The sequence below is a fragment of the Barbus barbus genome (genome assembly GCF_936440315.1).
Source record: "Barbus barbus genome assembly, chromosome: 11".
NCBI lineage: Eukaryota > Metazoa > Chordata > Actinopteri > Cypriniformes > Cyprinidae > Barbus > Barbus barbus.
In genome coordinates, this window is record NC_136739.1 from 30,646,574 (window position 1) to 30,670,434 (window position 23,861).

General features: G+C 35.4%; 1 protein-coding gene across 2 annotated transcripts in view; it reads left to right on the top strand.

Annotated features, from left to right (window-relative positions):
* Positions 1 to 707: 707 nt before the first annotated feature.
* LOC306877062 (interferon-induced helicase C domain-containing protein 1-like) overlaps positions 708 to 23,861 on the top strand; it is a 34,781-nt gene continuing 11,627 nt past the window's right edge. The window contains exons 1-9 of one of the 2 annotated variants that reach the window (XM_079428591.1): positions 708 to 1,277; positions 2,750 to 2,918; positions 4,420 to 4,596; positions 4,998 to 5,057; positions 14,538 to 14,734; positions 16,412 to 16,622; positions 18,581 to 18,798; positions 20,813 to 20,917; positions 22,836 to 22,959. In XM_079428591.1, coding sequence (XP_079284717.1) covers positions 840 to 1,277; positions 2,750 to 2,918; positions 4,420 to 4,596; positions 4,998 to 5,057; positions 14,538 to 14,734; positions 16,412 to 16,622; positions 18,581 to 18,798; positions 20,813 to 20,917; positions 22,836 to 22,959 — 1,699 coding nt within the window. In that variant the 5' untranslated portion in view covers positions 708 to 839. Of the gene's footprint in view, positions 1,278 to 2,749; positions 2,919 to 4,419; positions 4,597 to 4,997; positions 5,058 to 14,535; positions 14,735 to 16,411; positions 16,623 to 18,580; positions 18,799 to 20,812; positions 20,918 to 22,835; positions 22,960 to 23,861 lie in introns of both variants that reach the window. The other variant, XM_079428592.1, reaches the window with a different exon arrangement.

Genomic DNA, 23,861 nt, shown 5'->3' on the forward strand with positions numbered 1-23,861 from the left:
TACACCGCAATACTCTACAGGTGTTTTGAATGTGGCTGTTATTTAAAGATTTATTTATTATATATATATTTGATGCATTTACTTCTGTATAACTGTATAAACAAGTATATAAATAAAAGGAATGCATATCAGTTTTGTGCTTACTGTTGTTCCTGTGGCTGTTTACTGAGTCAAAATATATATATTTAAAGAATAAGTATAAAAAATGTATATATAAATATTAAATATAAAATTAATACTCATGAATAAAAATGTGATGGTCACTGGTGAAAAATAAACCCTAAACAGCAACAAAAATCACAACACTTCTATAAACACCTATATGAAATGCTTTTTTTAGCATTTAGATTTTTTTATATATATTTTAAATTATTATTATTGAATTTTAAAAAGTGTCTGAGCTCAAAGAGCATATTTCTGAACACAGCCTTTTACAGAAGTTACTAGAATTAAACTTGAAATTATATTATGAACGTAGGAAGTTTTGATTGCCAGTTGTATAATGTATATGTATACAACATAATGTATTCTGTCTCCATCTAGTGTTTGTTTGTTATTTAAAATTGCAGAAAAGTGTTAGTGTACATATTTTTATATGGCCCCAAAGCTGTCATTGTATCAATAAATAAATGCATTTCAATAAATATGCTTTTCTTCATTTATTTGGATCTAATGGTGACAATGTTAGTCAAACGCATCGCCTATCTGACTGATTACGTGTGAAAACCAACGCGAGAAACGAAACCGAAAGTAAACAGGTCCTAGGAAACTGAGCACGGGTCCGTCGCTAGTAAACGGGGATCGGTCAACTCTAATCTTTACAGGGATCTCTTATCAACATGAGCTGCGATCAGGACGCGGAGACGCGGCACATTCTGGACTGTTTCAGAGACAGACTGAAGCGACTCGTTCAGGTCGAGCCGCTTCTGGATCTGTTGCACTTCCTCGAACCGGATCGAAAGGACCGGATTAAAGCCAAACTTCGTGAGGAGGGGAACATAAACGCCGCGGCACTCCTGATTGACGAGATTATTCAGTCGAAAAACTGCGAACAGGGATGGTCGAGAGAGCTGATCACCGCGCTGGAGACCGTCGGGTGCAAACACGCCGCAAAGTACGTGTTGAACAGCCCACCGGAGCCCACAGAGGAGACCGAGAACGACAGCTTCGTCCGGCTGATCGACCTCCTGCAGCTCACGCTGGTCAACATGAAGACCGCAGACGTGTGCGCGCACTGCCGCGCGCTGGGGCTCCTGACGCAGGAGGACCAGGAGAATGTCAGTAATCTTGCATCAGATCAGGGGGCCCACACTGTTAGCTCGTTTGTTAGCTTTCCATTGATGTGTGGTTTGTTAGGATAGGACAATATTTGGCTTAGATCCAACTGAAATCTGAGGGTGCAAAAACATCTAAATATTGAGAAAATCGCCTTTAAAGTTGTCCAAATGAAGTTCTTAGCAATGCATATTACTAATCAGATGGATAGATAGACAGTCAGTCATGTAAAAATCATCATCATCAGTAGAGGGCGCTATAAACCAAATAGAAACGGGTGTGCTATAAATTGCGGATTTGAGTTACTGATGTGGCTCTGATATACTACATAAAATATTAAACTCACAATTCAATAAAATTATATTAGTAGCGATATACTTAATTGTGATATAACAACAGCAATTATTATTAATATATAATATATATATGCATATAATACAATTATTAATCATATTAATAATGATAATTAATAATTACATTTCATTTTAGAAACTACTAATACTAGTAATAATTCATATATTGTTATACACTGAACAAAATTATAAATGCAACACTTTTGTTTTTGCCCCCATTTTTCATGAGCTGAACTCAAAGATCTAAGACTTTTTCTATGTGCACAAAAGGCCCATTTCTCTCAAATATTGTTCACAAATCTGTCTAAATCTGTGTTAGTGAGCACTTCTCCTTTGCCGAGATAATCCATCCACCTCACAGGTGTGGCATAGAAAAAGTCTTAGATCTTTGAGTTCAGTTCATGAAAAATGGGGGCAAAAACAAAAGTGTTGCATTTATAATTTTGTTCAGTGTACATTGCATGTAATATACTATATTTATATTTATAATATTTATATATAATTAATTAATTTACTTATTTAATATTCATTAATTATTCAAAAATGTCTGCATATCACGAATGACCCATACTGAGATTAACTAACTGGCCTGTGTGCCTATTTGTCATTTGTGACCCTGGACCCTGGTCGCTGGGGTATCTTTGTAGCAAAAGACAAAAATACACTGTATGGGTCAAAATTATTGATTTTTTTTTTAAGCCAAAAATCATTAGGATATTAAGTAAAGATCATGTTCCATGAAGATATTTAGTAAATTTCTTACCGTAAATATAAAACTTCATTTTTGATAAGTAATATGCATTACTAAGAACTTCATTTGGACAACTTTAAAGGCGATTTTCTCAATATTTTGATTTGTTTTGCACCCTCAGATTTTCAAATAGTTGTATCTCGGCCAAATATTGTCAGATCCTAACAAACCACACATCAATGTAAAGCTTATTTATTCAGCTTTTAGATGATGTACAAATCTCAATTTCGAAAAATTGACACTTAAGACTGGTTTTGTGGTCCAGGGTCACATTTGTCTCTCTAGTGTCTGTCAGCATTGTTCTATTGGCTCTTCCCTCTTGTCACTCATATTAAACGCAATAACTATTTGTTCATTATGACTCCGGCAGATTATGAAACTCACAGAGAATCAGGGGAACATAGGTGGCGCTCGGCTGCTCCTCAAAAGACTGGTGAAAAACGAAGCTGGCTGGTTTTCCAAATTCCTTCAGGCTCTGGAGGACACGGAGCACCACGAGCTGGTGCGCGAGCTGCGGGGAGAGCTGTGTAATGAGGACGGTGAGGCTCATATACAGCACTAAAGCTTCCTGCACAAATCATCTCCAGCGACTGATAAAGAATTTCATCAAGCTGCCACAGGCTCTCTTAGAAAAACAGGAAAGCAGCAGAGGTCAAACATCACTCCGTTGTTTAGACTGAATACCCCACTGTTAGTTTCTGTATAAACCTGAGAACAAGCCAGCTCTTACAAAAGATGATCATCTTGAGATTGATTCATCAGGATGTGTTTCAGATGTTCTTAAGAAACCTGATGTGTTTCTACTGGGGAACTAAGAATGGGAAATCCACTTAATTTCAGTTCCTTAAAGTTTTTTGGTACGTTTGAGGAACAGCAAAGTAATCTGACCTACCTTAAAATTCTTATGTATTCTTTGTAAATTCTGTAGTATTGACAAAAAACACACTACCTTTTAAGAGTTGGGGGTCAGTAAGAAGCTACTTTATTTTAGCAAGGGTGCACTAAATTAATCAAAAGTGAAAGGGCTCTTTTTTGAACTTTCTATTCATCAATCCTGAAAAAAAATATATATTTTTTTTTAAGCAACATTTCAACATTGATAATAATAAGAAATGTTTGTTGAGCAGCAAATCAGCACATTAGACTAATATCTGAAGGATCATGTGACACTGAAGACTGGCATAATGATGCTGAAAATTCAGCTTTGATCACAGGAATAAGTTACATCCTAAATTATATTCAAATAGAAAACAATATTTCACAATATTACTGTTTTTACTGTAATTTTAATAAAATAAATGCAGCCTTGGTGAGCAGAAGATACCATTTTAATGTTTCAAAAACATTAAAAATCTTACCAACCCCAAACAGTAGTGTATATTAACATTCTCATATAAATTACACAATGCAGTAACAGTTCTTCATTACTAAAAAAAATAATGTTTGCAATTTAGTAAAGGCTCTTGATAACAATAATTATATAATTTTTAAAATCATTCTAAATGCAAGTAAATGTAAAATAGTAGAATCCACAGCACACATATAATGATAACTACATACATAATATCACATCAAAATATTCCATCTGATGAACACTAAAAACACTGACAGCCAATCAGAATCCACTCTTAATTTAATGAGCTTGAGTATTTAAAGAGACAGATGACAAAACTGCACAATAAACAGAACGTATTTGTGCATTAATGTGAACACTAATATAGTTATCATTAGTTATTGTTCTTGGTTTGAACAGGCCTCAAGTTTTAGAGCGTATCAAATTGAAAAAAAACAAACATGAATTTAGATTAATTAAGTGTTGCATTCATGAATCAAACTGCACTGGTCATGCTCTTTGTTGCTGCCTTTTAAGAAATGATTTCTTGATTTCCAGAAACAGATGATGCACAGGTCATCATTCTTTTGAGACATGCAGTTATATGGTTTGATTTCGACCATAGTTGCTTGACAGATTTTCTGTGCATTATGCATAAGCAGAGTTACTGTGGATTTAACTGTATTGATTACCTGTGTGTGTTTCAGAGGCCATGACAGTCGAGACTGTTGAGGAGGGTGAACAGTCGTGCTCGGCTGCCGCAATGAAGACTAACATGTACGGTTCTATGCCGTTTCTCCCTCCCGTTCTCTCAGCAAACAGCTCGCTTCTGTCAGAGGATCTGGACAGCAGTGTGGACAGCAGCGGTCTGGGTGCCAATGAAGGTGAATATCTGAAGCTTGCTCTTTCACAAGTCATAATACACTTAGGCAAATAGACAATCCTGCCATAAACATGATCAACTACTATTCTTTGTATTATTGGACTGATTGATCTATTTGGAAAAAACATCAAAGCCTGGACAAACACATGCAATGCAATGCTAAATGCTTTCCTGTAGCTCAAATAGTAGAGCATGGCGCTAGCAACTCCAAGGTCATGGGTTCGATTCCCAGGGAAAGCATGAGCTGATAAAATGTAAAAACTGTAACTTCAATGCAATGTAAGTCGCTTTGGATAAAAGCGCCTGCTAAATGCATAAATGTAAATGTACAATGCAAATACAGTGTTTTAAATCTTCTGTGGCTCAAACCAAACTAACAGCAGCACACATATTCACTTACAGAGGTCGACATGTACAAAGAAGATAAGGAGGAAGATGTCACAGAGGATGATGATCCGTCAGGTACAGCCACTTGACTTTCATGCATCTGCAAATCATTCAGGAGTCACTGGTCCTCGTTGTTTGTTGCCGTCCCAGCAATTAGAGTACTGTAAAAGATGCATAAAAACATTAGTTGAATTACAAATGTTCTGTAGTATAGTTTCTAGTTATTCTCAGCTCTGAACTAATTCATCCAATCTCTAAAACATATTTTCAAAAATAGGAGGGTTGTGTGCCATTCACTCAGATTTGAATTAAGAATTGCCTTTTAAATTCAATTTCTGAGTATCAATTAAACAAAATGCCTGTTACAATTGCAATTAATTATTATACATTTTATATTAAATTTAGAATAAGTATTAAAATTAAAATAACGTTAAAAATGCATGAAAAATTTAAATTAAATGAAAGTAAAATAAATACAGGAAAAAGCAACAAATACAGTAAAATAAATGAAAATAAACTCAATGAATAAAACGTTTAATAAAATGTATTTAAAGTAAAGGTTAAATAAATAAATACAAGTTAAATAAATAAATACAAGTTAAATAAATAAATGAATACAAGTTAAATAAATACGAGTTAAATAAATAAATACAAGTTAATTACATACATACATACAATAGACCAACATGAAGCAGGCTTACATGATGGATAGTTGGGTCTGTATGACCTAGCCCATTCAAATCAAATTCACACTAATGAATTACAAACATTCCCTATGTTATGAAGTTTGCTTAACACATTAACCAATAATGAGGAACATCTGGAAAAGCCATGGTAATCCACTAGTCAAAAAGTGAAACAATTCCTAACTGAATTAAGTAACACATAACCCCATTTAACAGCATTATGAATATTAATCCTGATTTAATAGTGGTCAAGTCCTTTAATTGTATCTTTTATTGTCCAGTTCATTGTTTGAAAGGAAATAAAACACTTTAAACCATTTGATATTTTAGCATAATTGTTCATTCTTTTGTACAATACATCTAATGACCATAATTCAGCCTTTGCTTGAGAAATGTTCCTGCAAGCAGTTAACTGTCAGGAAATTATTTTCATAGTGTTATTATTATATAACATATGGAAAAGAGTGGCTTAGTTGTGTTCAGGGGTGAGATTCTCTGTGGTTTTGTTAGGGCTCCACATGTGATACTTTCCACTCGACCGCAAAAAGTTTGCCTGTCCCTTCTCCTCAATAAAGTGCTAAATCATTGACACATCCAGGGAATATTTCCACTCGGATTTCAGCAAAGACGCCTTTTCCAGACCAAGCCCTGCTGCTAGCATGAGGCTTTGTCTGAGTGCATATTGAAGTGATCAAGAACGAGTCGTCATGGTCTGCAGGAGAGAGGACGTGTGTTTGAAATGAGGAAAGATGCATTTGTGAATTTCTGTAAAACAAACATTGTTCACATAATGCTCTCTAGAGACAAGAGGACTGAATAAAAGGGAGTTAAAAAGCAGTTAGTGGCTAAATAAAACATGCATTTAAATCATGACATTGTTAACATGTTAACTGCAAACATATTATAAGCATTCAATAAGTGAACCATAGTATTGCCTCAATATATATTGCAAAGATAAATAGCATGCAATACAAGTAATGCAACTGCAGCATACATTTATTAGTCAATCATTACTATACAGTGGGGAAACAAAATTATTTGATTTTGATTTTGTACGTTTGCCCACTGACAAAGAACTGATCAGTCTATAATTTTTTTTTTTTTAAGTGATATTTTAGGGCTTTTATACCTTTAATGGACAGGACAGTAGAAAGATGACAGGAAAGCATTGGGAACAGAGAGGGGCAATGGGATCAGCAAAGAACCTCGAGACGGGAATCGAACTCGGGTCGCTGTGAGCACAACTGCCCTATATGTCGGCACACTAACCACGAGGCTATCAGCGCAGACTAGCAGTCTATAATTTTAATGGTAAGTTTATTTGAACAGTGAGAGACAGAATAACAACAAAAAAATCCAGAAAAAATTTATAAATTGATTTGCATTTTAATAAGTAAAATAAGTACTTGATCCCCTATCAATCAGCAAGATTTCTGGCTCCCAGGTGTCTTTTATAAGGCAAGGAGCTGAGATTAGGAGCACTCTCTTAAAGGGAGTGCTCATAATCTCAGTTTGTTACCTGTCTAAAAGACACCTGTCCACAGAAGCAATCAGTCAATCAGATTCCAAACTCTCCATCATGGCCAAGACCAAAGAGCTGTCCAATGATGTCAGGGACAAGACTGTAGACCTACACAAGGCTGGAATGGGCTACAAGACCATCGCCAAGCAGCTTGGTGAGAAGATAACAGTTGGTGCGATTATTCGCAAATAGAAGAAACACAAAATAACTGTCAATCTCACTCGGTCTGGGGCTCCATGCAAGATCTCAATTGAGATGTGTGCAAACCTGGTGGCCAACTACAGGAAATGTCTGACCTCTGTGATTGCCAACAAGGGTTTTGACACCAAGTACTAAGTCATGTTTTGCAAAGGGGTCAAGTACTTATTTGACTCATTAAAATGCAAATCAATTTATAACTTTTTTGAAAAGCGTTTTTCCGGATTTTTTTGTTGTTATTCTGTCTCTCACTGTTAAATTAAACCTACCATTAAAATTATAGACTGATCATTTCTTTGTCTGTGGGCAAATGTACAAAATCAGCAGAGGATCAAATAAAAAAAAAATTCCCCACTGTACATTTCACACTAAGTTTCCATTTCAAAATAAAATAAAAATAAAATAAAACAAGCATTAAAATCATGATAATTCTAGCATAACCATTAAATATATCATAAATATTCAGTATATCACTGAACCCTAGTATTGCCCCAAATATACATTGCAGAAACAAATGGCAAGAGTTAAGTAACATGTTAAAAAAAAAGTTTGCATAGATTCATTACCCACTAATTATTATATATTTCAAATTATATTAAATTAAATTAGAATACATTAAAATTACACATATATTTGCAGAGACACATTACTGTCCATTTCAAAATAAATAAAAATAAAATGCAATAAAGCATGCATTAAAATAAATATGTATGTAGTTATTACACATTTCAAATAAAATAAAATTAGAATCAAATATAATAAAACATTTGCAGTTAAAATATGTTTTGAGACAAAACTCAAAACTCATGCATGGATTCATTTACTGGCTAACCTCTTCAGGTTCTTCTTCCAGGACATTCTCAGCTGAGTAATTTCCCGGATGCACGTGACTGTCGACCACATTTTAATTATTTGTTTAGTGCATTCTATCCTTCAGTCAAAAATGCTGTTAACATAACCATCAGCTATTGCACTTGTTCATAAACAGCTCATCCAGATCGATGACTTCTCTAGGAATGTCATATTGTCAGAGAATTATAAACAGTCCAAGTTTCCTGTTAGCACATAAAATCGCACCAACTGACATCCATTCAGAAAACCACCATGGCAGGTTTACAAGAACAGTAAAATTCACATGCATTTTGTTAAAAACCAAATGGTTAAGTGCATTAGACTGCAAATGGATGATAGAGATGTGAATCTCCTCGATGGCCCTCAGGCACATTAGTCTTGAGAACATGTTCCATATGCTGACAATCGAAGAGAGTGGAGATCCACCAGTCCACTGCATTACTTCATGAAGACACAATCAGGGAGGACACGACCCATAGGAAAGAAAAATCACAATGGAGCTTTCATTAATATTTTCTCCTTTCTACTAGACAGAGTAATTGGCTGAAAATGTCCTCACCCTCAGGCCATCCAAGATGTAGATGAGTTTGTTTCTTCATGGGAACAGATTTGGAGAAATGTAGCATTCCATCGTTTGCTCACCAATGGATCCTCTGCAGTGAATGGGTGCCGTCAGAATGAGAGTCCAAACTGCTCATAAAAAACATCACAAAAATCCACAAGTAATCCACACCACTCCTGTCCAACAATTAATGTCTTGAGAAGCCAAAAGCTGTGTGTTTGTAAGAAACAAATCCATCATTATTTATAACTTAAAACCATTGTTTCTGGCCATAATATGAGTCCAAAATCCATAATAACACTTCCTCCAGGGAAAAAGGCCATCCCATGTTGTCCTCTCACATAAAAATCACACCAAATCCACTGACATATTTGGCTTGTAAACGGTGCTTGATCTGTGCATATTTCTCTCCTGATTCACATAAGACTGGAGAAAGAAATATTGTGGATTATAAACTCGTATTTTAGCCATAAGCAACAGTTTGAAGTTAAAACGCTTTAATGATGGATTTGTTTCATACAAATAAACAGCTTTTGGCTTCACAAGATGCTAATTGACCCTTCGCAAAAACCCACCCTCCTTAGTTACTGTTGCTATGTCCAACGAACAATGCCGCTCTAACACTACACATCAGGTTCTCATGCAGTGAAAAATACATTGCGGAGCAAAGAGGAAACTGACAACACACCGACAGACAAGACAGAGCAGGTCTCAGCATTAAAATTTAATAATTATTATAAAAAATTCAAACAAATACAGTTTTGTGGCCCTTTAATGTGTCGTAAAAGATCACTGTACTGCCTCAGTTCAAGCAGCATACGTGAACCGATCGTCTTTTCATATTTACTTAAAGCACGAAAAAAGCATGAATGAACATCAGAACGTATTTTATTTCAACCGTGGAAAGACGTCAATACACACACATTTTCAAGTTTAAATCCACCAAAGTTAATCTACTCTCCTGACTGATTTGTTTGTTGGGCAAGATGGAGGATTTGGCGTTATGATTGGTCAGATCGCCTGTCAATCATGCGAACGGTCAATTGATGGACTGGAGTGGTGTGGATTATTGTGATGTTTTTAATCAGCTGTTTGGATTCTGACGGCACCCATTCACTGCAGAGGATCCACTGGTGAACAAGTGAGGGAATGCTACATTTCTCCAAATCTGTTCCCATGAAGAAACAAACTCATCTACATCTTGGAGGGTTTTCAGCAAATTTCCATTTTGGGGTGAACTATTCCTTTAATTTGAACAAACATGTTCAAATTCTTCCAAGCTGCTATCCACATTTATTTTATAGCTCCAAACACTTACTATATGTCAACAACCATCATATTTGTGCCCGTTTTTATTTCTCCTAAGGAATTTTAGGAGAAACATCAGAGACGGAAGTTGATATTTAAACACTTGCGTAACATAACTGAGAAATCCATTAAGTGTCTTGAGTTATAAAAGAACTTTCGCTTCCTTGTTTCTTTCTTGTGTAATGAAGTCCTTAAGCTGAAGTCAGTTACGTAAATCAAACAGCCAAGGTTGGAAAGGGTCGGCGCAGCCTGCGAACTTGACTTACTATTGACTGATAACTTCAATATAATTCACCATTTAATGCATTCCTTTGTGAATGATGACCTTTTTCGACCTTTGATTAAAACAGCACTTTCCAAGAGCTTGCATGTGATTTTCCCTTGTCAAATCATATAAATGAGAGTGTCTTTAGAGGAAAAAAGGACACAGAGTTCAGTGGATGTTCAGAATTATCAAATGGCTTGCTAATTTCCAATGATTCACAATGGCATGTGAAATATAACCGCTAATTCGTAGTGTTAAAAGTTCAAGCATGATGTTTAAGACAGTATATTCCAAAGATAAATGCGATGTGATTGCTAAAATCTCTTCAGTTATGACGTCAATTTGTAGGCAAATGTGGAAGTCTAATTCATCATGGATTCCCTGGGGATTTAAATTTTTTTTTCAGTTCTTCAAGTAAACTAAGATCTATGGTGAAAGTTACTTGAATACGTTTATATAAGATCACACCAAGGTTTGAGTTTTGAGATTTTTGTTGCATCATTTAATTACAATTAAACACATATACCCCCTGAAATACTGTAATGAATACTGTAGAAATTTGGAAACGCACATAAGAACATACAATATAAATACATATTTGAAAAAAAAAAAGAGTGCTTAACTTTTATTTTAAAAAAATAATCTTAAAATAGACTTAAAATAGAATATTAATATTATTTCAAATTTTTGTGTGTGTGTGTGTTGCCACATACCACTATGGTATATTAAATACGTCATTTAAATATATATTTGCATAAAATGTTTATACATTTGTGTTTAATTGCTATTAAAATAAAAGTCATACTGCACAAATAATAAAATTATTATTATTTAAATAATAATTAAATTAATATTTCTAATTTCTTTCCTTTGATTTCAGGCCTTTATTTGGGTTTTTATAACTGCGTTTTTAAATAAGAAGTAAAACAAGGTCTGTGACTTGACATTACTTGAAGATATTTGTATAAGATCAGACACAAAGTATCTTCAAGTAATGTTTACCACAGACATCATTTTACTTATAAATCCAAAACTGTCATTATAAAAGTCCATACAGAAAACCAAAGAAAATTAAAGTTTAAATTCACTCCAGGGTTTTTGGATTATAATCTGAACAGCTATATTTTTTGTAGGTGTGCATTAAAAAAATGTATGTTAGTAGTTGCTAAATTTGTTGCAGCTACCCAATTTTTTGCAACTGTATTTGGGCATTGGGATTGTTGTAGTCCTTGTATAGCAACTTGTTAGAAACGTAGATTTGCAAAGCACAAAATTTACAACACGCCAAGTTTCTTCGGTAATATTAAACACAGAGACTCTGTTTTACTCATAAATTGAAAAAAAAAAAAAAAAAAAACATTCCAAATGACTCATGCTAAATTATCTTCCGGGTTTTAGATTGAAAAACTAAACTCTATGAGCCTCATTCACTACTGTAGTTTAAAGCTCTGAAATTGGACTGATGATGCTGACAGACTAAACAAATGTTTAATATTAGCAGAGAACATTGAGTTTCCACATGAAGCCACGTGAATGAAAACACACAGACCTGCTTCAGCGGCTCATCTGTCCTCTGCCAAAAGCTCAGTGTCAGCTTGTGTGTTTCAAGGGTAATTGTTCTCCCAGACCGAAGCAAAATGGGCTCTTTTAGTAACCCTAGTTTGACTTTTGCCTTTCTGTAATTGAAACCATGTACAGATGTGTAGATCTGCATCCTTGTGTGTTCGGATAATGTTAAATTTCCACTTTAATTCATTAGATCGGTCTAAATAGTACAGAGAACTAGAGGCTATGAAATAATGTTCACATCAGGTCACATTTCATCACAAAATCAAAAGAAAAATATGGGGGGGGGGGGCTGTTTTTATTAATTTCAGATTTTTTCTAAGTACTTAATACAATATTTCACAAATTAATTATTGTATTTTTAAACATTACTGTAAAATAATCAAAAATATTTTATATTATATGTTTGCACTATGATGATACAATTAAGCATATTTACAATTGATATTACAGTAATGCATCAATGTTTTAATTTTGAGTTTTAATAATGATGATTATTTTCAGAACTGATTTTCATTTGATTAATACCGTAATGCTTTAATAATGTAATACTTTTACATTTACTAAAATTTAGGTGTAAATGACAGACTAAACACATATTGTGCTCTGTAGGGCTGGACCAGAAATTCGAATATTCGTTCGGTGGGTTGGCATTCGATTTTCAATTTTGAGATTCGAATATCCTTTTTTTTTCCTCGAACACCTGGCATCCCCCGCGAAATGGTTCTCAACTTGTCCGCCTGGCTGAACATCTGCACCAGCAACAGACCGTTCGCCAAAGAAAGACGTTTGTGCTGACCTACAGTATACATATATGAGCCCGCTTCTATTATGAGTGCGCTTGCCGCACATCTACATTTGAAATAATGAACATAAGCGCTCAAAAGACGCAACATGTGAATGGACCCTCTGCTATCACAAAACCGAATGTGATGCATGTGTTTTCCTTCTGTCAACTGTCCCGAGATGCTAGCGAAAGTTTTAGGTCAGCGTGCAGTAGCTCTTATAGAGCAGACGAGATGCGCCGATGCGAAGCCGCTTTGAGAGAGTGAAAGAGAGAAGACGCGGTCCATCTGAATCACTCACACTCTTTTCAAATGACTGATTTAATCTGATATTTTGTGTGTATTTATTTACTCATGTAACCTACATGCTATATTCAATAAATGTTTGCAGGAATTTCCCTCATTATAAACTCGAAAGCTATGGAATGAGTAAAACTATGCGATATACACACAAATTCAGGGCCTGATTAAATATAACTCTATTTTACAGAGATTTGTGAAATAATATTCCATGACTTTTACAAAACTTTTCCAGGCCTAGAAATTGCTGTTTTAAAATTTCATAGCTTTTCCAGGTTTTTCATGACCGTACGAATCCTATAAAAGCAACTGATGCACTCTTTCAATCACTAAAGATCGGTCCTCTCGCTCCTCTAATCACATGCCGGATCCGTTACCCCACTTTATTCTGCGACCTCTCAATTTACAAATGAAGCACTGGGCTACCTTATTAAAAGTATTGCTCATAACAGACCTGTGTGTGTTTTGTATCACTAGTGCAGTGTCCGTTCTCGGAGCATATAAGCGCGCCGCTTCCTGCTCGCGCTGTTCTGTAGTTTATTAAAAGTTTATTAATTATGAACGTGTCGCGTGTCCATATTGCACCAAAATGTGACACTGCACTCCCTTGGATCCGTAGCAACACACCTGTCACGCGTGAAGTCATTGGATTGATGGGTTCTCGACACAATAATAATGCAAACAGACCGACAGACGCACAGAGATTCCTGCCTTTATTAGAGAGAAGAGTATGTTCAGCCCCTCCCCCTCTGAAGATTCGAATATTCGGTGTTGATTACTATCGAAGCTTCGAAGCTCAAAAAATGCACATTTTAGAGTGGCCTTTTATTGTGGCCAGCCTAAGGCACACCTGTGCAATAATCATGCGGTCTAATCAGCATCTTGATATGCCACACCTGTGAGGTGGATGGATTATCTCGGCAAAGGAGAAGTGCTCACTAACACCGATTTAGACAGATTTGTGAACAATATTTGAGAGAAATAGGCCTTTTGTGCACATAGAAAAAGTCTTAGATCTTTGAGATCAGCTCATGAAAAATGGGGGCAAAAACAAAAGTGTTGCGTTTATAACAACAAATTCCTTGTATGTGTAAACATACTTGGCCAATAAAGCTCATTCTGATTCTGATAATTTTGTTCAGTGTAATTATTATATAAAATAAATGTAAAATATTTTTCCTCACATTACATTTATTATTAGCAAAAAGATTGAACTAAAAATTTACTTAAAAAAAAGTTCAGTTTATTTTTTTCTTTTGATTTTGAAGGTAAATATTGCCTATACATGTTCTCAGGTTTTGTGAGACTCACAGCAGGCTTACAGACAGTCTGCAGAGCTTTAGAGTGGGTGACTTCATAAACAGCAATGTTATTCTAACTAGCAGGGGATAAAGAAAGCACAGCTGTAATTGCAATAGCTGAAGCACTGAGACACACGACCTCCTCTGCACTGGTGCTGCAGGCAAACACAACTGTCTAATTACAGGATCACCTCTCTCTCTCTTCCTCAGAGGAAAGCAAGAGGGATATTGTACTGCGTGACTACCAGATGGAGGTGGCGAGTCCAGCTCTGGAGGAAAAGAACATCATCATCTGCCTCCCTACAGGAAGTGGGAAAACCAGAGTTGCAGTGTATATCACTGAGAAACATTTGGAGAGGAGGAAGCAGATGGGACAACCGGGGAAAGTTGTTGTTTTGGTCAACAAGGTGCTGCACGGCCATCCATTTACTACAAATATGACAAATTCACCTGTAACATATAATAGTGTCAATACTATACACCTTGTTAGTAACAAAAAAATTAACTATAGTATTATTATTTTTTGTTAAATTATTAATTTAAATATTTATGATGTTAAACTCAAAAATGTCTCAAACACATAGGATCAAATGATCTCGGTATGAATCAATCATTTGTTTGCTTGTTCAAACAAATATTTATCTCATTTATTTTATTAAAACGCAAACATTTGTCATCAAACTCTTACAAGACCAAATGACATTGGTATCAATAAATTCTTTATTTAAATTTTTATTTTATTTCAATTATTTATAGTTAATTATTTAATTTATTTTATTAAAACAAACATTTCTCTTAAAATTCTTACATTGTTATTTATTTATTAATTATTTTATGTAATTATTTATTATTTAAATGTATTTATTTAAATGTTTCAAATAACCAATATAGGAACAACGAATAGCCTATTTCTTCTATTCTTCAAAACAAAGTTTTCATTAAAAAAATCTCTAAAAATCCATATGACGAAATTAAATTATTATATATGAATTATACTGAATTATATATATATATATATATATATATATATATATATATATATATATATATATATATATATATAATAGTTTTGTGTCAAATGGATGAGGAAATTACATTGCCATGAATTTATTCGCCTAAGTAGCCTAATGTTTTATTTCATTCTAACCTCGGGAAAAGTAGCCTACTGTTTTTACTTAGAACCAATTCATTTTTAATCTAAAACTGAAAAGACAAATGCGTCTACTCAAGCAATAATTCCAAAAAGAAAGAGGCATCTGATTTATAATGCAAAACATATTCAAGACACATTGCTATGGCGTTTATTTGGAAAACCAACATAGCAGGAAAGCTAATATTTTCTGTTATATTAAGCACAAACTTAGAAAAATCAAACAAACCTTAACGTCTCAATAGGGAAAAGCACTGGTGTTTTCCGCAGTGTTGTCTGTGGCGGGGCGGGGTGGGAGCTGCTGGGAGAAAGCGGCTAGACGCTGAGGTTTTGAGTGTGCTTTTTTTTGGGTTTGGCAGAATTTGTCCAATTGTGACCTGCAGTCGTTAAGTGTGTTGTGTAGCAGACTGACTCAGTCATTAGGTTTGTGCTCCTCTCTGACTGTCAAAGACTAGAATCTGCTCCGGTCGATGGTAACGGTCTTTAAGTGTGTTGAGGTCAGTCTTACAATGTTTCTGCTAGTTGTGTAGTGTGTCCCCAGCTTAAGACAAGTCTTCTGAGCTATTAACGTGCAAGTTTTGAGCATTAACATTCTTTCCTTCCTAGGCTGATTAGATCAACAGACACGGAGCAGGAGTTTTTTCAGGCCTCTGAAAGAGAAAAACAGAAACTAGATGATCTTGAGTGTTTGCTGTAGCAGCAGAGGGACTTTCTGTCCTGCTGAATCATCTCTTAATCTGCTCAAGTTCATAAAGCGTATTAAAAGATCCATATCAGCAGAAGTGTGGTGCAAACATCTCAGCACTTCAGTCGGTGCAGATTTCCTCAGAACAACCATTTAAAGTGATATCACAAAAAAACAAACTCATGCAATGCCCTAGCGACCAACCAGAAAACCCTAGCAACCTAATAATGCTATATGATATCTTTCCAGGTTCCCCTGGTCGAGCAGCACTACAAGGCCGAGTTTGGGCGGTTTCTGAAGCACCAGTACTCAGTGGAGCGGGTCAGCGGAGCCTCGCAGCTCAAAATCTCCTTCCCACAAATCATCGAGCAAAACGACATCATCATCTGCACAGCACAGATTCTGGAAAACTCTCTGGCCAAAGCCAAGAATGGCGATGAGGACGGGATCGAATTATCACGTAGGTCACATTTTCCTTCTCTCCTAACATCATTTCAACACTCTCAGAGAGTCAGAGTCCAGTCGAATGGGTTCGGCTTCTGTTAAACATTGAAAGGAGACCAGAGCTCCTCCTCTGAGGTTTCATGTGACAGTGTTTTTCCCCATCAGTCTTTGCTGGCAGATTCGGCTCTCCTGTGAGTCTCTCTGGCAGCGTCCGCCGCAAGGTGGGATTCCTCCTCTGTGGCATATGCTGTTTGTTGATTTTTTTCCCCCCTCGTTTTACTCTTAAACCCTTTATTATTATTTTTTTTCGTCCACATGTCTGGCTGATCAAATTCAGTGGAGATTTGCTGTCATTTTCAGAGTCTGAGCTCCATTTAATCTCCCACTCCAGCCCTGAGGGGCCAAACAGGCAGCACCTTTAAAGTCTGATATGCAAAACGTGGCCCCATCACCCACCGCCTCTCTGTCAGTGTGTGAAATGCAGACTAGCTTTTTTTTTTTTTTTCGCAGAGACCCATGGGAGCGCCGGAAGGCGGCACAAAAACGGCTGTAAACTGAGCCAGTGAGAGCAGACTGGAGGTTTACAGTACCCGCATTTGCCGAATAGAACAAATAATGCTATTTGTATATAAGGACTAGAAACGATGTGTTATAACAGTGATTAATGGTACAAATACAAATGATTGCAATTATAAAAGGAAAGTAATAACTCTGCCATCATTGACTCTCCCTGATGTCGTTCCAAACCTGTATGAGTTTCTTCTGCAGAAAACAAAAGATGTTCTGAAGAACTTCCAAACAACATTGAGAAAAAAACAACAACTTTAAAAGCATTGCTTAAAATATCTTCTTTTACACGTTTAATGGACAAAAAACTGATTTGAAACTGGAATAAGTAAATTATGAATTTTTGATCAGAATATACATTTTTGAATAAACTATCACTTTATGGCAAGACACTACAGGTGATAATAGATCTCACTATACTTTCCCCTATGATTAATCACAGTAGATTAAGACAATTCATTTCTATTACAAGTTTCCTGAAATGTTATGTTTAAATGTGCAAATAAGACTTTAGTCAATTAAATATGCACTTATTTGCATACATTTTCAGAACGGAAATCTGAATATTGGATAAACATATTAGAATTAAAAGATTTTGGATCTCTTGTTTTATCACTCCATAAAACCACAAATAAAAAGCTGTATAAAATCAGGCAAATGATATAGGAACAAACCCTTCTGTAAATACCTTTAAAACAGAGATAGGAATAAAACTGTAAAGTTTGGTGTAAGTGCTGCTGAAATGGACAGAAATGCTTATTTTGTGAAATCATCCTTATGTATTATAATGGAGTCTGAAAGAAGACAAGCTATGCATGCAAAATAGCCCTAAATCTCAAAACTAACCAGTGCATGAAATACAAGACTTTTGCCTGTAGTGTCCTGCCTTAAGAATCCCTTTATTCACATTAAACTCAGATTTCACACAAACTCTCAAATTAAGTCAAATTGAATTCAAACTTAGAAATATTGCACTAGAAGTACATTAATAATTTTAAATATTAAGAATATTTTAAATGTCGTTACAAATTGGTACAGTACTATAAAATGTAATATATTGGGTCAATAGTTATTTTGCCTGTTATTTTATTACCTTAAATGATATGTAGTTCAGTTTATTTTCTTATAAAGCACATTTCTACTGCTTTCAGAGCAGCCCAAAGTGCTGTACAATGCATTCCAAAAAACCAAACACAAACAATGACACACACAACATCTTAAAAAGGAAAACATTCATTAGTGTCTCCTGTACTGTATGTCTGCACTATGTCTGGATTTTTTTTTCCACATTGGAAGCTCCTGTCACCAAGACTAATTCCGTGTGTGTGTGTAAACACACTTGGTAATGAAGCTCTTTCTGATTCTGAATTCTGATTTTCAATACTGATTTAATTCCTATACTTGCAGAGTTCACTCTGATGGTTATTGACGAATGCCACCACACGAAGAAGGGCGGTGTGTATAACCACATCATGATTCGCTACCTAAAACAAAAACATCAGAACCAGCTACTGAAGAAGCAGGAGAAAAGTCCAGTTCCGCTCCCTCAGATTCTGGGTCTGACGGCCTCACCTGGTGTGGGAGGAGCGATGAGCCAGCAGAGAGCGGAGGAACACATTCTCCAGGTAACAACGACACTCGCTTCCATGAATGCTTCCTCAGCTTCTGCGTTGTTCTGCTTATCTACAATGATACAGCAAAGACAAAACATGTTATCGGAGTTGTGATATTGCAGGCAACGCACCTTTCTATTGCACAAAAGAAAGAAAATCGAGCATAGCGTTAGTTCTGGACGGTCACGTTAGTCAAGCTCGCGTCAGCTGACTCTCAGCTGATCCCCATCTATAGGAATACGTTACCTAAGCATCCATATATAAGGTCCGTCAATATTATCAGCACTTTTTGCATTGCTCAATAGCTTATTACCCTCCTCCATCCCCAACTCCTCTTCTGTCAGTCAGGATCCAGCCTTCTGATTCTCCTTTGAATCAGACTAATTCTAAAATGTGTACATAAAATTACTTTATATCTGCAATCCTTTTTTGTTTCTGTTCTGTTTACCCTTAACCGTTGCTCTCCCTGCTCTCATCCATGCTAGGCTGTATGGATGCGCAGGGAGTTCTTGCCCAGAACAGAACCATACCGCCAATCCAAACTGTATGCTAATTGTCAATCATCTTTGACAATAGTGGTCCTGACAGAAATAAAGGCATGGTGATTTGGTTCAAAAACATTTTTTGTTATATTGTTTGAAAGTCTCTTCACATCCCGAGAGCAAACACTAAGTTAAGTGGTCAAAATGTATTTATATCATTTGTGGAAGGCGTAGGACCATCAAATGTTTACTTCAAGTTCTTTCCTTCTCTCAAATCAAAAAACCAAATGTTCACTAAGTATTTTTCTGTAATCTGACTTTTCCACACACACACCCCTCCTCTCCCACATCTCTAGCCGTTTTCTCCACCGCAGAGCTGCTTCCAATGTTCCGCGCTGCCCCTGTGCTGGATGATTCTTGATTCTTTATGACATCAGCGCCAAGAGAAACTCTTTAGCGTTGGTTTCTCAGCATAGCTGTCAACCCTCCCGTTTTTTCCGGGTTTCTCACGTATTTTAGCTCTTTTCCCGCTGTCTTCCCGCTTTAGTATTTTCCCGTAAAATATCCCGTATTTTTACGCTCTGATTGTGTTAACTCAGAACACGCAACTATCCGTGTCTGTGAAGTGGCTTGCACTTGGGTTGCTAGACCAGACCTCCAGTAAAGCAGGTGACAGTATACAGACAGTAGCTTAGGCTACTATCAAAGAAGAAGAAGACAGTTGCAGCGGCGGGCGGGAGGAAGAGGGATAAAAGTAGCGGGAACTTCAAGGAGAGTAACGTTAGAGTAGATGAGTGTGATGTGCGATGATGATCAGGAGGACGCCGACAGCCAAAATCACCGAATTAACCAACCAAAACCGAGGACATTATGCCACTATTTGAGTAAATGGGAGACCACCTTCCACTACCTGACAAGCAGCCATGTAGGTCCAAATTATGCCCACTGCAAAATTTGTCGTTGTAATTTCAGTGTTGGTCATTGAGGGAAAAACGACGTTTCGCAGCATGACAAATCACTGAAACACAAGCGCACGAGTGAGTCAGCAAGGCACACAACATCTTTAGCAAAAAAAAAAATCCCTTATTTTGGGGATGGATTCCGGGAAATCTCCCTTATTTTCAATGTTCAATGTTGACAGCTATGTTTCTCAGTACTAGAAATCAAGGTTAAGAAATGGGAATTGGTTTCTTTTAAAAACGCTTTTTCAAGACATTGACAGTTCTTAAATACATCTGCATTTGTCCAACGACGTGAAACAACAAACCCAGCCAATGCAATCTGATTCACAATCAAATGACTCCTATAAATTGGATATTTTACTAAATGAGTGAAAAGGAGTGATCCTAACTGAGAAGTCAAGAATCAAATGATAATATATTGTCAAAACTAACGTTTTGCTATTTGTAAATGCTATTCAATCATTCAAGTACTGTATGTCACTGATGTGTGATGCTTTTGATCGTTTCACAGTTTATCTATTAGCCAACCCTAAACTGGAGCTGTGAGTTCAACAGTATGTGTGTTCATTTGATTCATTACAGATCTGTGCAAATTTGGACGCCTTCACAATAAAAACAAAGACTTTTGAAGCAGAGGAGGCCAAAACACCATTCAAAAGGATTGCAAAAGCAGAAGAGAGGAAGGAGGTAATTCCACTTAATGTGTGTCATCAAATAAACTTCATGAAGCGTGTCATTTCTGCACCACTAATTTGGGATGGGAATAAAAAAAGAATAAAATTCTTCTTACTTTTTTCTTACTTGATGGAATAGTTGAGACTTTTGTCAACATTTACTCACTCTCATGTTGTTCCAAACATGTATGAGTTTCTGTCTTATTCTGAACATAAAAGATATTTTGAAGAATGCTGGTAATCAAAAATGGGGGACCAACAACTGTTTGGTTCTTCAAAATATCTTCTTTTGTGTTCAACATAAGAAAGAAACTGAAAGATCGTTTTTGGATGAACTATCCCTTTAAGAGAAAAAGTTATGAATATTTTATACCAACTTCTTATAGTAAATGAAAAATCTGCCATCGTTTACTCAATGCTCAAATTGTTCCAAATGTTTATGAATTTCTTTAAAGAATATTTTGAAGACTTTTGGTAACCAAACAGTTGATGGACCCCAATGCATTTTATAGTATTTTAGTTTTTTTCTGTATTATGGAAGTCAATGGGGTCCATCAACTGCTTGGCTAGAATTTTCATTTTTGGGTGAACTATCCCTTTAAGAATATTATTATCTGTTTTTCTTACAACGGTTCTTAAGACAAAACCTCAGAAGAATTCAACCTCTTAAAAAGTATCTTTTTAAAACATCGATTTAATAAATAAATATCATTGTAAATAAATTTGTAAAGTTAGGAAAACCTCCAACTTGCCTGAAATCATCAAAGGTAAGACATTAAATTAATTGTTGGGGTTGTTTCACATTCATTTTTCATCAGTGAGGCTTCTGCAAAAACAGTCACAAACAAAGTCTGTCAGAAAAAGGTACATTTTTAAGATTTTTTTAAAGAAAATATTGAATTTAATATTTCTTACAAACTTAGAATTTAGGTTAAGAAATTTATTTTTCCAAACACGGATTCACAAAGCCTTCTTAAGGATAAACTAACTAAATAAATGTATTAAGCTATTTTCAGTTTTCTTTAGAAGAATTGTTGGGAATAGAAAATGTTCTTAACCTTGTCTCTTAAGAATGTTCTTAAGATAGTCGTTGTTTTTTTAATCATTGTAAATATCTTTCGAAAGTTTGGATAGCCTCCAACTTGCTTTCAATCCCCAAAGATCACATGTTTAATGGATTTATTGGGTTTAAAATTAACTGTTGTAATTTGGCATTACAGCATTACACTTGCTACATATATTACACATCATGGGATGTGCTCGAGTCATGATCGGTCTTTGTCAAGATCCGCAATACAATCAGATAACACCAAAGTCTTTCATTTTCATCTTAAGAAAAAAAAGACATTAAGAAAATAAGAATGTTGTTAAGATTTGCACTTAAGAACATTCTTACAAACAAACTTCTTGAAGTTTATCTTAAAAAACTTGTTTGAAAACAGTCATGACTTTTGTAACACTAGTAGCACAAAAATGCCACCTCATATGGAATAATTGTTTAGGTATTTCTAGAAAAATCAGTGTAAACAAAAACTTAAAGACTTAAGGTCTTTGCACACAGTCCAAAATTTGTGTATGCATTTTTTCGGGAGTTTTCGTATTCGTCATACTTTCCTATCAAAATGCTTGTTACGGATGCGAAAATGCAGAAAATCTAACCTGATCCAAATTTTTTTTATGACAGACAAAAGTTTCGGAGGCATGGCGTAAACGTGATTGACAACGCGAGGTCGTGTTTATTTTTTAACATGCAAAAATTTCAGACGAGAATTTCTGACTCAGTGTGCAATGACCTTTAAAGTTCTTGTCTGTCAACAATAAAGTGGGAAAGCATGCATTCTGTACTGTTATGATGCTAGTATATTCAGTTTAGATGTGGATTATTTGAAAAAGTGACAATAAAAACCTCCTGTGTCTATGGCATGTTAAAGGACCCGTTTGGAGACGTGATCAAGAAGATAATGGATGAAATCCACGAGCATGCTGACCTGAAACCCCTCTGTGAGCCTGGCACACAAAACTACGAACAGTGGGTCGTCCAGAAAGAGCAGAACGGTGAGTTTACTGCCTTTTACAAACACGTTCAGATATATGGAGGTTTACTGGGTCATTAAAAACCTGGAAATATCAGGAAAACGTCCTAGAAATTATTACAGTTTTAAAGGCGTCATATAAAATTCCATAAATACAAATTCCTGGTGGCACCACAAAAACAAACAGTCTAAAACCTTCATTTATGAGCTGTAACATTAAAACCATTCAATTTTTCTAGTTTGCTCTGCTTTATAGATTTAAATACCTAGATACTGTGCTTTGTATAAGTATTCACGCTGATTTTGATGTTGTCTTACACACTTATTTGTACATGAAGTTGAAGTATAAATATATTTCTTGACAAAATCCTGGTGGTTGGCGAGGATCTTTGCAAAGCTCTTACTAAAATCTAGTTTCTCTTTGTGTATCCTCTGCCTTCTTCCTACTTTGCAGAAACCATGATTTAACCACCATATTGTGGAAGTCATGATAAGAATTTCATATACAGTCATGCACTCATGCAAAATGTGTCACAATAAGATGCAGTAATAACAGTCTCTTTCCTGTTTTTAAAGGAAGAGACTGTTATTTCACTGAATTCCAACAGTTTCTCAACTTCCAGTAGTCATACAAAATGAGAGAGAAGAAAAAACATTCTAAAAGACTAGTTATAATAACTAGTATACTACTACAGAGCTCAAAACCTTTGTATCACTGATATACTATTATCGTTTTTTGTTAATATTTTTAATTTGTTAATATTTTTAATATTTTCTGTTTTTATTTTAACTTTAAAGTTTTAGTAATTTTGTTGTGTTTTGTCTTTTTCTAATTTTATTTGTCTATCTTTTTTATTTATATATATTTATACATGCATGTATATTTATTTATTCAATTAAATAGCATTTATTTGGTTTAGGTTT